The following is a 14,104-nucleotide window of genomic DNA, read 5'->3' as shown; positions in this document are numbered from 1 at the left end:
ATTGAGACACAGACATTAGAGCCTCTTAATGCGCGTTTTGTTTGGGTTTCCACCAAATACCAAAAATAGGGAGGACATAGCCTAACATGAAACAGGAAACGACCACACTGTAATCCATTTATTTCAACAAAGTAACTGTATTCTGAACCTTTTTAAATGGTAACTGTAACAGAACACAGTTACTCATATTTTGTATTTTAAATGCATAACGCTGGTACGTGTATTCCGTTACTCCGTTAGGTAGAGAAACGTCACGCTGTTTGTTAAATATCTAAAGATTCAGTCCCGAATCCACACAGGCTACAGAGAAAAGAGAGATCTTTCAGGTGTTGGGTTTTAAATAATTGAGGTGGTGCAACAGAAGCGTCATCGGCTGATTTATGGCCTCAGTGTGAGGAGGTGTGAGGTCTATCGATCGCGGCGGCGGTTCACTGGTCGGATTGTGAGCTGCTGAAAGCCAGTGTACTGAAGAGGCTGGGTGAGAGGAAGAGGACAGAGGGGGCATTTTGAAGGGAGGGCACGGTGATTCAGTCGTGACTTCACATGTTCACACCCTCCAATCCTCTCTCGTGCTTTGTGTTCACACTGGTGTTCCCCCCCCCCCCCCAATCTCTTCACAGAAGCTGCTGTTTTCCCTCGGGGGTTCATTCCTCTACTACGCCGATCACTTCAAGCTCTACAGCGGCTTCTGTGCCAACCACATCAAGGTCCAAAAGGTCCTAGAGAGAGGTACAACACACATCTTAATATTCTGCATAGTAACGAGAAACAGCATGCAAAAACAAACTAATCCACCTCCGCTAAATTTAGCTTCCGTGCTCCTGTGTTGCGTCAGAGGAAGCTCGGCCGCTCACGGCTGAAGGTTCGGTCTTCTCTTTTGGGAAGCAAATCAATTATGTATGAAAGTAAATGTCCCAGAGTGAGACGGTGGGTGAAAGCGAGGTGAGCGATGCCTCTCCAGTTTAGCACCAGTCCCGCTCCAACTCCAGCACCACGCACGAAGGAGCACACGGCTCTCCACCTTTCAGTTTGTGATCGACACTTTCAAAGCATTATCGCCCTTTTCTCCTCAAACAGATGATGTTTAAACAAATACATGCACATATAAATATTCTGGCTTTGGATAACCTTGTCCTCTAACAGCAGATGTGTGACCGTGACAATAACTCTCGCTTCTCCCACAGCATGTGACGCTGGAGAAATTTTAAAGTTGATTTATGCCTCCTCAGATGTTGGCCTTTCCGCCACTATTTGGGATGAATGCCCAGTAGAGAGAGAGGAGTGTAAGCAGATTGGCTTCTTAGCTGACGGGGGGGGGGGGGGGCTGTGTGGGATATTCCTCGAAGGAAGCAGCAGGGCTGATCTTTAATAGGATTAGATGGGACAAACTCACTAAAGTACCTTGAGGATGGTTAACCAGCAACACTTGAAAGTGTTTTAGGAACAGTCAAAATTATTTGATCTTGTAAATTATGTTAATGATATGCTTAAAAGCAGGCTATAAAAAGATGTTTTGCTGCAGAGGTAAAGCCTCCTGTTATTTTTTGCAGATTATTTTTTTAACCAATTGTTCAGATATGTAGATGAATTAGGTAAAATTTTCCCCCCATAAGCATCTGTGATTTTGGCGTAGTGATTATTCCTGAGTGCTTCAGCATGCGGGTGGTGCTAGCTTGGCACAAAATGGTTCCAAGTGTTTGAGTAAGGGAAATAGATGCCAGATATTCACCGGGTTTGTGCACCCGCTCTTTTAGCCAAAGCTTTAAATGACGGGTTGTGCTGCTCACAATTGACGACTGCAAACTGATATTTGAGCAGGAAGCATAATATTTGCTTAGTACGGATAAAACAGCCGAGTAGAACATAAGTGACGGCGTGCGAGTTTCTAGTTGGCTCAGCAAAACCGAGAACACCCAGCGCACCTCTGGTCACGAGCAGCTGATCCACAACACATCGCAGAAATCTGCGGCTGTTGTGAGTCCTTTAAGTAATTATATACTCATCTCTGTCATCTTCATCCCCCCTCCTCTTCTGCCACGCCATGGGGCCCGGGTTGCCTTAGTTTCTGTTTATTTGTCGACTCGTTAATTGCCTGCCAATTACTCTGCGAGGCGTCGACGTGGCTGCACGTCTGTGGCTGGCAGTGCTATAATTAATACTTTAATGGCCCCCCTCGGTAACGCTGTGGAAGCATAGCGCTCGGGGAAAATGTCAGCACCTTTACCGAAGGCCTGCTCTGTCTTATACCTGCTGTTTCACGTTAACCATGCGGCCCCAACTTGGTGTTTTACCAGATTTAATGTTACAGCATCAAAGATTTACACTTTGATACCACAGTGGTCGTAGCAGGTGGAGAAGCTCACACTCCCCCCTGCTGGAGACGCATTATTGCACCGCGATTCTGCACTGACCCACATTTGCTTTAATAGGTTAGAGCTTAATAACGTAGCCACGGTCCGAAACATAGACCAGAAACAAAGAGAACAGACGGCTTAAAAAGATCCAGATTAAGTCTGAGTGTTTCTTTCCTTTAGCCAAGACGGATCAGACCTTCAAAGAATTCCTCGATGCCAGGAACCCCACCAAGCAGCACTCTTCCACCCTGGAGTCCTACCTGATTAAACCAGTGCAGAGGGTGCTCAAGTACCCCTTGCTGCTGAGGGAGCTGGTCTCCCTTACCGACGGCGACAGCGAGGAACACTACCACCTCACCGGTAGGAAGGCTGCGTGCAATCAAGCGCTGTGCTATAAACAGGCCGTGCTGACACTCGGCATTTCGGTGTCACGTTAGTCGCACGTGGAAACATTAAGTGATAACCTTTGGCATTTTTCCAGTACAGGGTGAACACAGTCACCCACAGGGTCACGACTTGGTCCTGTTAACACTCTGTTGTGTCTGCAGAGGCCCTGAAAGCCATGGAGAAGGTGGCCAGCCACATCAACGAGATGCAGAAGATCTACGAGGATTACGGCTCCGTGTTCGATCAGCTTGTTGCCGAGCAGACTGGCCACGATAAAGAGGTGAATTAGTGTATTTTTGGTGGAGTTTCCATCAGTACATCAGAGCGCAGCAGTTTAGGTGATGCGCACGCCTCTAGGGTCTGAATACATTTATAAATTGATGTAATATTTACTCAAAGCCAAATCATGTTTTCTATGTTCACGTATGCTTTCAGTGTTTTTAAATTTGCCTGAGCTTTGAGCCTGTGCACAAACCCGAGTGTGCAGTGCAACTCCATTCACAGACACGCTTAGCCTGAGCCGTAAAAAGCTCAGCGCCTGCCTCGACTCTCTCTTAAACTGTCTGCCATCCCTTACGCCTCTCTCAGGTCACAGAGATCTCTATGGGAGAGTTTCTCATGCATTCCTCTGTGGTCTGGCTCAACCCTCATCCGTCGCTGGGCCGCATGAGAAAAGACCCCGAAATGACCGTGTTCGGTGAGTCAGCCCTTTTTATTTTTCACCATTTCCCTTAATTGTCACTCGTGGATGTTTGCAGTAGAGAAAGTGAATCGATATAAACCAGCTGTATTGGGTTTGCTGCACAGAATAGTGTGCAGGAACAGAATTTTAATATCCACAGCTGTAACGCTGATATATGCTTTAAGGCTTCAAGCTGGCATTTAAAATGCTTCTGTGGTTGCGCTCCCTCAGTCGGCTTTCCCCAAGAGGCATGCACAGTCAAATCCAAGACGCTCATGTGTTCTCTCGCGCTCTCTCACCAGTGTTCAAGAAAGCAGTGATATTGGTCTGCAGGGAAAACAACAAGCTGAAGAAAAAAATGGTATGTTTGTGTCACGTTCCCACATCGAGTGCGTTTGGTGTGAAACGTTACATTTTCTCTCTTACCCCATTTTTCTTTTTTCTTGTAATGCCAGGCCAACCCTCGTTCGGCGCTCTCTCACGGAGATTCGGACCCCTTCAAGTTCCGCTGGCTCATCCCGCTCTCGGCTCTGCAGGTCAGATTGGGAAATACTGCAGGTAAGAGGCCGACACGCTTCCAAATTATCCCCAACAAATCACTCACAAAGTACATCCACTAAATCTCTCTCCTTTCATATTTCCCTCAGCCCATTCGCATTACCCACACACCCACATTTCTATTCAGCTTCCACCCCTCTTATCTCCCTCTGAAACCATAAACCATACACGCACCACATGATTAAAGGCCTCTCATTTATTTCCCGGCTCTCCTAGGAACAGGTACGCAGAGCAGCTATATCTGGGAGCTGATACACTCCAGGTCTGAAGTGGAGGGGAGACCAGAGACAGTCTTCCAGCTGTGCAGCAGGTCAGAGATTCAGCGTTTAGGTGAAATCACAGCTTTCTAAAAACGCACCGATTTTAAGTTAATGCTACACTGGGAGCATCGTGACATGGTGCGAAAACGAAGTCAGACAGCAAAAGAAATACGAGCAGTAAAATATTTTGACAGGTCGTCAACACAAAGGAAAACTCTGCAGACTAGTTTAGTCGATACAAACTGTCATGATGTTTGCAATGAGCAGTTTGTAGATCACATTGAATGTCGGCCTCTCGTCCAAAGATGTTTGGATAAACTCTGGTTTTTAGGAGCCGTCACATATTTCACACGACTGTCACATTAATAATGACCCAGAATTCTTAAAGAATATAGTCTATCGGCTGGAAATGGTTAATTAAGTTTTCTATTAATAGAACATTTTATCCATAATGTTAGATAATCAAATAAAGCTACTTCTTCTCTGCCCCCCAAAAAGACCCATTTCATACAAACAGTCTACATGGGAACTGTAGCGAGAGAGCCTGTGACTAAATCGGTGATTCTCATTACATACTATGAAATCGGGATCAGTCCTAATAAATTACATCAGTAATTTCGCCGGGGACACAACGAACCCTTCGCAAATCTTAATCTATATTTAGCTTGTGAAATCAAACTGAGCATGCCCCGTTCTCACGTTACTGCGATACCTCTGGTTTCTTCTCAGTGTGCCTGAGAGCAAGGTCAGCATCATCAAGGTGATCCGCTCCATCCTCAGGGAGAACGTGAGGAGGAACATGAAGGGCGAGGGCACGCTGGAGAGGAGCTGTAAGGAGCACCTGGCTCCTCTGAGGAGCACCCTGCCTTCCTCCGCCAGGCTAGGTGGGTTTCTGAAGCGTTCTTATGGAGATCTTTCATCCAGTTTAGGTTGTATGAAACACTCCACACTCATTTTTAGTACCAGGCACGTCTTCCTGGGAAGGTTTCCTGTAAAAACATCTCTTTATAAAAATAATTCTTGTCGACTGGAATTTGAAGTCATTTGGCCGCCTAACGCTCGGCTGGCACTCGGCTGCTTATGCTGCAAGTGTTCAGCTCAGATAACAGTGGAATTTCCATCCCCACCTTTGTTTCTAGGTTCCTCCAGAGCTTCCTGGTTGTGCAAGCAGCCGCCTGCAGAGCTCTCCACCCAGGGCGAGGCTCCGAAGCTCGGGCCAGACTCTGACGAGGGAAGCCTGAGCAGTGGAACCTACAGTTTGTCCGGGGCTCCTCCAGCCCGCGTGTCCTCCGACTCGCCCATCTTTCCAGTCCAGCAGAACTGGTCTCAGACACACTGCTCCAACTCTCAACCCCGCTCCACCTCTGTGAAAGAGTCTGACATTTTGAGCGACGAGGACGACGACGGCTTTAGCGAGGGGGGGACGAGGAGGGACAGCGGAGACAGCAGCTCCCCAACTAGTGCAATTGAAGCTCAGTTTCTCCAACTTAAACTGTCGGAGGATTCTGCATCAGAAGGTGCACCGGCCCCCCGCGTTCAGCCCGAGGGTGTTGGCGACACCCCGGAGATGCAACCCAAACTAGTGCGAGGCCACTTCACCGCCGTTAAGAGGAAACCGTGCAGTTTCAGGAGGAGCCCGGGAGCCCTGTTGAAGATGAAGGAGCAGAGCAGGTCACTGGACAGCCAGGCGGATGCAGCGCTGCCGTGTGGAGCCGTGGACCTCAACACGTTGCTGGAGAGAGAGTTCAGCGTCCAGAGTCTGACCTCAGTAGTGAACGAAGACTGTTTCTATGACCCAGCTGAGAGCGGTGCCACCGGCGCCTCGTCTCAGGTGTCAGCATAGACGGGGCATACAGTACCTGGGCTACTTTAGTGGCCACCGAGGCGATGACTGCGAAGCTGTGCATGAACTTCAATGCCTTACAGATTTAAGTCTCACACTCGCCCACACAAGGTTAGATGCAAACGACGTGTTCTGATGGCAGCTCGTCGGCTGGGACTGTGGCTTTCTTCCCCTAGAGAGGCAAAGCGCAGTGATGATGACTACAATGAATCTGCCAAGCACTGATGTGTGTCTGCATCGTCCTCAGCTCTCTGGGCTCTGCCTCCTCCCCACAAACCATCAGTGCGACGCGTTCCATTCAAGTTTGCCCCGCAGCTGCTGCTGATTGGCAGTTTTTATTCGGTTCTTGACCTTTTTCACGAAGAATGTCCTCGTCTGTCACTCCCAAACGTTGAGAGGCGGTGAAATCCACAGGACGCTGAGTTGAGTTTCTCAGGCAGACACTGGTAATTCGGCAAAGCTTGCCAGGCAACAGGCTTTTGTATCGATTCTGTGAAACCAAAAGAAAACGATTAATACACCGAACGTTGTACGAATTTCACTTTAGTACAAATATGAAAGGAGGCACTGAAGAAGAAAAAGGTGATCACAGACGCACCCACAGAGCTGCAACGGTCAAGTGAGACTTCCTGAGAACAGGAGGCATCAACTACGCCTTTTTTTGCTGTATTTTGTGCACTAAGAGTACACTGTTTGCCTACATATTTGAAATATCTGTACAGGTTGTATTGTTATTACTGCTGTTTTTAATTTATTTCTGGGTTTCATTATGTTTATTTTATCCTCTTTGGGTTAAGGCTTGAACTCGAGGCTACAGATTCGGTCGACTCTTAAATGAGAGAGAACAGTTTGAGAGTTAATCACTTCATTTTTAAATGCAGCTACTGGATTTGGTTGTGTTTCGCTCCAGATTGTAATTTCTTGCATTGGGATGTCCATGTTTTTACTCAGATGACAGATTTAAACTGCAATAATGTTTAAAACCCGATGATTTTAATGTTTGTATGTATCCTGTATATATAATCTTTTCTATCTTTGATACGTTTATGTATACTCATACATACTTGACACTGTACAGAAACGAAACAGGATCTTGCAGTAACACAGTTGATATTTTTGTAAAGAGCGTTTGCCATTACATTAAGTACATGTTTGTACTAAAAAAAGGCAAACCACTACATGCTTTACCCTTTCAGCTGAACTCTACCATGCCTTTAATGCTAGCATACCAATGAATGTGAATGCTCCATTCTGATGGAACTGTTTTATAAATAAAAGTATATCTGTGAAAACCATCTGGGAAAGTGTTTCCAGGCTGCCCTTCAAAGCGTGCCACTTCAGTTTTGCATGTCCTTTATGTTTCATTGACAGGTAAGCGTCTCATCTTAGGCTCAGTCCCAGGGCTGGGCTTGATGGACGGTCCCCGATTAGCTGTCATATGATCCTGACGTTGGAAGCATACGGTGTCTCCTCAGAATACATAATTACTTGACAGAAGTGGGCCACGGCTACACGAAGAAAGACTTGGCAAAAGGCTTCACGCACACCGACAATTAATCTCCGTGATGGGAAAATATTTGTTTGCTCATTATTTAGCATCACCGAAAGCACAATTCATTCGTCTTGTTAATTTCCCCCACGTAGCCCTAAATGCATAGCTCGACAGATCCTTCATTTTTGAGACATTTGCCAAACAAGAGGAGAATGTGGAATTAAATCCAGCAGCTTAAAGCAGACGGAAAGCCTGCTGTGTAACAGCCACCGAGCCTCTAAGTGATAATGATGTGAAAATATTTCACACTGAAGGTGTTAAACTCTGAACCGACTTAAAATGCAAAACTCTAGCTGGAGTTGGCCGATATTAGACACAATAAAAGGTTATTGGTCACACCAGAACAGGTCCAGCAAGAAAATATGAGGTGAAGCAATCTGACATTTCCTGCTTAAAAGTTCCATACTGTTGCTTTAACAGCACCAGGGGAAAAAAGGACGCTGCAAGACTCTTCTAGCACTTTGGCCATTGCAGAGTTTCACTGAGAGTTTTTAATGATACAGCGCACAGCCGATCATTCAAGTAACTGTGCACGGACAACGGTGCTAGAGTAACAGGAAACCTGCTGTGCTCTTTTATTACCTAAGAGTTACTGGAATTTACAGTAGGTGACAAATCACCATGGCATGAATACGTCATGAGGCTGGTTCAGTGGCTGATGGAGCAACAAGGATACAAGGTGTACGGTTCTGGTTGGGCGTGATTTAGGAGAGGCTCTTAAACGGCTTAGAAAGCGTGCTAAAAATGACTGTGGACCAAAATAACGTCATGAATGACTAATGTCAAATATCCTGCAGAGACCTCCTTAATAGACTCCTCTTCCCAGGAGGAACGGCAACATACCGGCTATTATATTAAGGTTTGTAAATCGAAAGCACAAGATTACGCTGCTGAAACAAGGAAGAAAATTAAAAGGATCTAATGTCTTTATCAATGAACATCTAACCAAACACAATGCTGAAATAGCCAAAAAAGCGCGACACCTTAAGAAGCTGGGAAAAATCCAAGGCACTTGGACGACGAACTGCAAAATATTCATTAAACTAAACGGATCACCAGAGGAAGCCAAAGTTCTGACCATTAAAAATATGGCGGATCTCGAAAAATATCAGTGAGCAACACGATCTGGACGGCAAACAAGGTAACAGACAACCACACACTCACTTATGACACACACTGGAAGGAAGAACTCAGATACATCTGGAAGAATCAGCTGCATCAGTCAGACAGTTGCAGAATATGATCAATTGGAACTGAAAACATTTAACTATATGGATCACAATACACACGACTTGGAATATGAAATAGATCCAGACAACAACTTTTTCTCATCTAACAATAACAATTGCTGCTACTATACAAATAAAGACTACAATCAGAGGATTAAAACTGAGAATAAATTATCAATTATCCACTTTAACTGTAGAAGTCTCTATGCTAATTTTAGTCATATCAAAGAATATCTTAACCAGTTTTCACATCCATTTAGTGTCATTGCCTTATCAGAAACTTGGATCAATATGGAAAAAGGAACAGACTTTGAACTGGAGGGTTATGAATTCACATTTATAACTAGGCGAAACAAAGGAGGAGGAGGAGTGGCCTTGTATGTGGACAAATCCTTGAAATTTAATGTGGTGGAAAAGATGACGATGGTGATTGATAATGTACTAGAATGTATTACAGTTGAAATTTGTAAAGAAAAAAGTAAAAATGTAATCATTAGCTGTATATACAGAGCTCCAGGTAGTAGTATTGAGACATTTAAAGACTGGATAGAAGAAACATTTATTGAAATAGCTCGCAAAAAAGTTTTCATTTGTGGAGACTTCAATATTGATTTGCTAAACCCAAATAAACATAAAACCACTGAGGAATTTATAAACGCAATGCACTGTATGAATCTATTCCCTAAAATTACTAGACCTACCAGGATTACATCACATTGTGCAACTCTCATAGACAACATTTTTGCAAATGACATTGAAAATAAGACTGTAAGTGGACTCCTGATTAACGACATAAGTGACCATCTTCCAATTTTTACAATCTATGATAGGAATTACAAGATCAATAAAATGGACAGTAAAAAAGAGTACAGACAAGTAAGAACAGAAGAAAGAATGAATGCATTTAAAAAAGATTTATTGAAGGAAAACTGGGGTGAAGTATATCAGGAACAGGACGTTAATAGTGCTTATAATAAATTCCTTAGAATATTTACATTACTGTACAATACCAACTGTCCAATAAAGCAATATAGTAGGAAACAGAAATATATGGACTGTCCATGGATAACAAAAGGTCTGCAAAATGCATGTATAAAGAAAAATGCTCTATACAGAGAGTTCTTAAGAACGAGAACTAAAGATGCTGAAATCAGATACAAAAGATATAAAAATAGGTTAACTAATATACTTAGATTTAGTAAAAAGGAATACTATAAGAAGCAATTAGATATAAATAGAAATAATAATAAAAGATTATGGGAAATCCTGAACAGTGTTATAAAATGTGGGACTGGACAAAAGAACTATCCCAAGTATTTCATTTGTAATGACCATGAAGAATACAATATGGATGTTGTGGCAAATAGTCTCAATGAATTCTTTGTAACTGCTGGACCAAATTTAGCAAGAACAATCACTCATCCTGGGAAAGCACAGGAAAAACCCGATACACTGATTGACAGAAATCCATATTCTATGTTTCTCACAGCCGTTGATGAAAATGAAGTTCTTGAAATTGTCAAAAAATGTAAAAATCACAAATCTTTGGATTGTAATGATATTGATATGATAGTGGTTAAAAGAGTCATTGAGGCTATTATAAAACCATTTACATACATCTGTAATTTATCATTTCAAACTGGTCGATTTCCAGACAGAATGAAAATAGCAAAAGTTATACCTCTATACAAATCTGGAAACAAACACCATTTCACAAACTACAGGCCTGTCTCTTTACTACCTCAATTCTCAAAAGTTCTTGAAAAACTGTTTAAAAACAGACTGGAAAAATTTATAGATAAACATAAACTACTCACTGAGAGTCAGTACGGATTCAGATCAAGCAGATCAACATCATCGGCACTATTAGATTCAATAGAATACATCACAAATTCCATAGACAAAAAGCAATATGTGGCTGGGTTATTCATAGACTTGACAAAGGCATTTGACACTATAGATCATGATATATTAATAAGAAAACTGGAACGTTATGGTGTCAGAGGGGTAGTTTTAGATTGGGTCCGGAGTTATTTAAGTGACAGAAAGCAGTTTGTGAAAATAAATGGTGGTTGCTCCTTATGTATGGACATTGCTTGTGGTGTACCCCAAGGGTCAGTTTTGGGTCCAAAATTCTTCAACTTGTACATTAACGACATCTGTAAAGTGTCCAAAGTATTAAAAGTGGTTCTCTTTGCTGACGATACAAACATTTTTTGCTCTGGTGATGATCTGCAGAATTTATTGGAGGATATGACTAATGAAATAAGTAAAGTGAAGTTCTGGCTTGATAAAAACAAATTATCATTAAATTTGAATAAATCTAAACTGATGTTATTTGGAAATAGTAGTTTAAATACAAATGCAAAGATTCAAATAAATGGTGTTGATATTGAAAGAGTCAGTGAAAATAAATTTCTGGGGGTAATAATAGATGAAAAACTTAACTGGAGAGCTCACGTAAGATATATTCATTCCAAAGTATCACGAAGCATTGCAGTACTAAACAAGGCAAAACAGGTATTCGACAGAACATCACTTCATATTCTCTACTGTTCACTGGTTTCACCATACTTAAGCTATTGTGCAGAGGTCTGGGGCAATAACTATAAAACCACATTACATTCACTTTTTACTCTTCAAAAGAAAGCAATTCGAATCATCCACAATGCAGGTTATAGGGAACATACAAACTCACTATTTTTGCAGTCTGAAATATTGAAAATTGACGATATAGTGAAATTCCAAACAGCACAAATTCTATTCAAAGCAAAAAATAAAGAACTGCCAGGTAATATTCAGAGTATGTTTTTTTTGAAAGAAGGAAGTTATAATTTAAGGGTTTTTTGTAACTTCAAAACAATGAAGGTAACGTACTACAAGAAAAGGCTTTTGTGTTTCTGTTCAAGGAGTGAAACTATGGAACAAACTGAATATGGAATTAAAGCAATGTCCAAACATAAAACTGTTCAAAAAGAGTTATAAAAATATGATCTTCTCGATCTATAAAGAAAAGGAAAATATTTAAATTAAGTGAATGTCTCTATTTAAAAACAAACAAACAAAAAATTCATGATGTGATATTATAGTATATCAGAAATCTGTTCACTATTTTTATTACAAATTATATCAGTAAGGAAGCTGACTAAATATTCACTGATAATTTATGGCAAAGGGGTGGGATTAAATAAGTGTATACTTCTTCCCACTCCCTTTCAACATGTAAATTAATCAGAATGTTTTTTTTGTATGTAATTTGTATAGTATATATATTTTTTCTCTCATTTCTTTTCTAAATGTACTTGTATATTGTTCACATGTTGAAATAAATTACCAATCAATCAATCAATCAATCAATCAATCAATCAATAATGAGGTAAGAAGACTGTACTCCAACAATGGTAGAAATATTGTGAAGTTATGTTAAACTACACTACAGTCAGTTTATTAAATACATTTCTTTTTGAATTACTCAAGTAAAATGGCCAAATAGACAGCATTTAAAGTGACCCCGCCTCAAGCTGCTGTAATTTGAAGTTATTAATGCATCTGTTGTAACACTGATAGCGGAACATGACTCGGCTCTAATATTTCACTCTTAACACCAGGGCCGTGCAGAGACCTTTAAGTTAAAAAGGGGCACATTGAACCAGGCTGAATAACAACAACAGACATTCATCAAGAATCTAATATGGGATCGCATCATACTATATCACTGTTGTGAGGTGGCGACAAGGCAAAGCAAACGTAGCCTATGTTTTACCTGATGGGTACAATGTTGCTGTTGAGGGGTTTCTGCTGCTCCTGCTGCTGATGGTGCTGGAGGGCAGGGTTGTGCTGATCTGAGACTGTAGACATTAAAAAGTCCATAGGAGAGATGGTAGCTGATTCAACAAGTGTCATGAGAGAATAACAAAATGCAAAGATTGTAACCATAAGGCAATAAAAAACTGTGAGAAATAATTTAGGCTCTGCCTGTGAATCACTCTTTGCTTCTCTTCTTCCTTCCATCCCATCATTTCATATTTCACTCTCCACTTGCTGTTCATCTGAGAACAAGGCACAACTTGCTATTGCAATAAACTATAATCTAATTATCCACACCTAACAACTCTTGCACTTAATCTAAAATTAAATGATGACAGAAAAATGTTATAGCACTGCCTTTGGTAGCCTCACACAGCTCCTACTGTTTCCTCCTCATGTCCTTACCAGCCATGTCTGCACAATGTTATATCATGAGTAATAATTTAAAATAATCCATATACATAAAACAAACACATGCACGCACACACAGTGACATTTTAGACCTTCTTCAGAATACTGTATATACTATGGGCATCATGGTGCTGATCCAGAATCCTTACATTATTATTTATTACTAGAGCTACAATAATAAAGCAATGAGGAGGGGGAAGTAATAAATATGAAATAATGTCATTATGATGATTCTATTTGTTTCACTATCCACTCTGTGCAGGGGGAAGCTTTTTACATTTTTAAACAGATACAATAATTTTACTGCTGTAAAATCCAAATTTTGTCTTATTTAGAATATAAATCTAATATAATCTGTTTCTTAATGTATGTTCTTTAAAATACAGCATGTGTTTTTTTTTAAATATTATAATAATGCATAATTATGTGGACATGCATATTAGATCGTTTTTTAGTGAAATATAATCCCTCCAGAAAGGCAGGAAAAGCCCGGAAACTTGCTTTAAAACTAAACATGTTCCCTAAAACGGTGACAGAGCTACAGACCCATGACAGCCTTACACAGTGAGCTAGCAGCTATGACCAGCACTACCTGTGCAGTTAATAACAGGTCAGTTAATGTTTGTTGTTGCACACACAGCACGCTCATTTCTTTCTGTTCGTCAGTTGCCACAAGACAACTTACCAACGTGTACATAATAAGCCAATACTCCTGTGTGCTATACACTACAGTGTACGCTGTACACCTACTTACTGGTTTTGTCGCATCAGTCTGTATGGAAGAAATATAGTAAGTCTGTGTCTCTGAGGTAATTTGTGTTTCTCCTACAGCTCCGGACCGCAAAAAATGCGCGTGCTCTTTGTGAGCTCGTTCCCGGCTCGTAACCAGCGCGTTCTGCCGTCAAGGGCGATCATTGGTTAATAGTGATCATGTGACTGATGCAAGCCAGATCCTTTTATTTAGCAAAACTGTGACTAATAGTATACATTATTGTTGAGGGGCACAGACAGGACTCCGCAC

The 14,104-nt window shown here is 41.5% G+C and overlaps 1 protein-coding gene and 1 long non-coding RNA gene across 4 annotated transcripts in view; one reads left to right on the top strand and one right to left on the bottom strand.

Moving 5' to 3' along the window:
- The window catches only part of tiam2a (TIAM Rac1 associated GEF 2a), a 59,925-nt gene extending 52,546 nt beyond the window's left edge, over positions 1-7,379 (top strand). For all 3 annotated transcript variants that reach the window (XM_026151679.2, XM_080293882.1, XM_026151680.2), the window contains 9 exons: positions 621-729; positions 2,535-2,714; positions 2,903-3,021; positions 3,330-3,438; positions 3,726-3,784; positions 3,879-3,981; positions 4,198-4,291; positions 4,971-5,125; positions 5,381-7,379. In XM_026151679.2, coding sequence (XP_026007464.2) covers positions 621-729; positions 2,535-2,714; positions 2,903-3,021; positions 3,330-3,438; positions 3,726-3,784; positions 3,879-3,981; positions 4,198-4,291; positions 4,971-5,125; positions 5,381-6,084 — 1,632 coding nt within the window. In that variant the 3' untranslated portion in view covers positions 6,085-7,379. The remainder of the gene's footprint in view (positions 1-620; positions 730-2,534; positions 2,715-2,902; positions 3,022-3,329; positions 3,439-3,725; positions 3,785-3,878; positions 3,982-4,197; positions 4,292-4,970; positions 5,126-5,380) is intronic.
- Positions 105-5,094, bottom strand: LOC113011873 (uncharacterized). The gene is made up of 3 exons (XR_003270620.2): positions 4,954-5,094; positions 3,850-3,953; positions 105-719 (listed from the first exon to the last, which is right to left on the bottom strand). It is a non-coding gene; the product is annotated as an uncharacterized LOC113011873 (long non-coding RNA).
- Positions 7,380-14,104: the final 6,725 nt, after the last annotated feature.

The sequence above is a fragment of the Astatotilapia calliptera genome, chromosome 19, assembly GCF_964374335.1.
Source record: "Astatotilapia calliptera chromosome 19, fAstCal68.1, whole genome shotgun sequence".
In the NCBI taxonomy this organism is placed as follows: domain Eukaryota; kingdom Metazoa; phylum Chordata; class Actinopteri; order Cichliformes; family Cichlidae; genus Astatotilapia; species Astatotilapia calliptera.
Note: the sequence above shows the minus strand (reverse complement) of the source record. Positions and strands in the feature narration are given on the sequence as shown.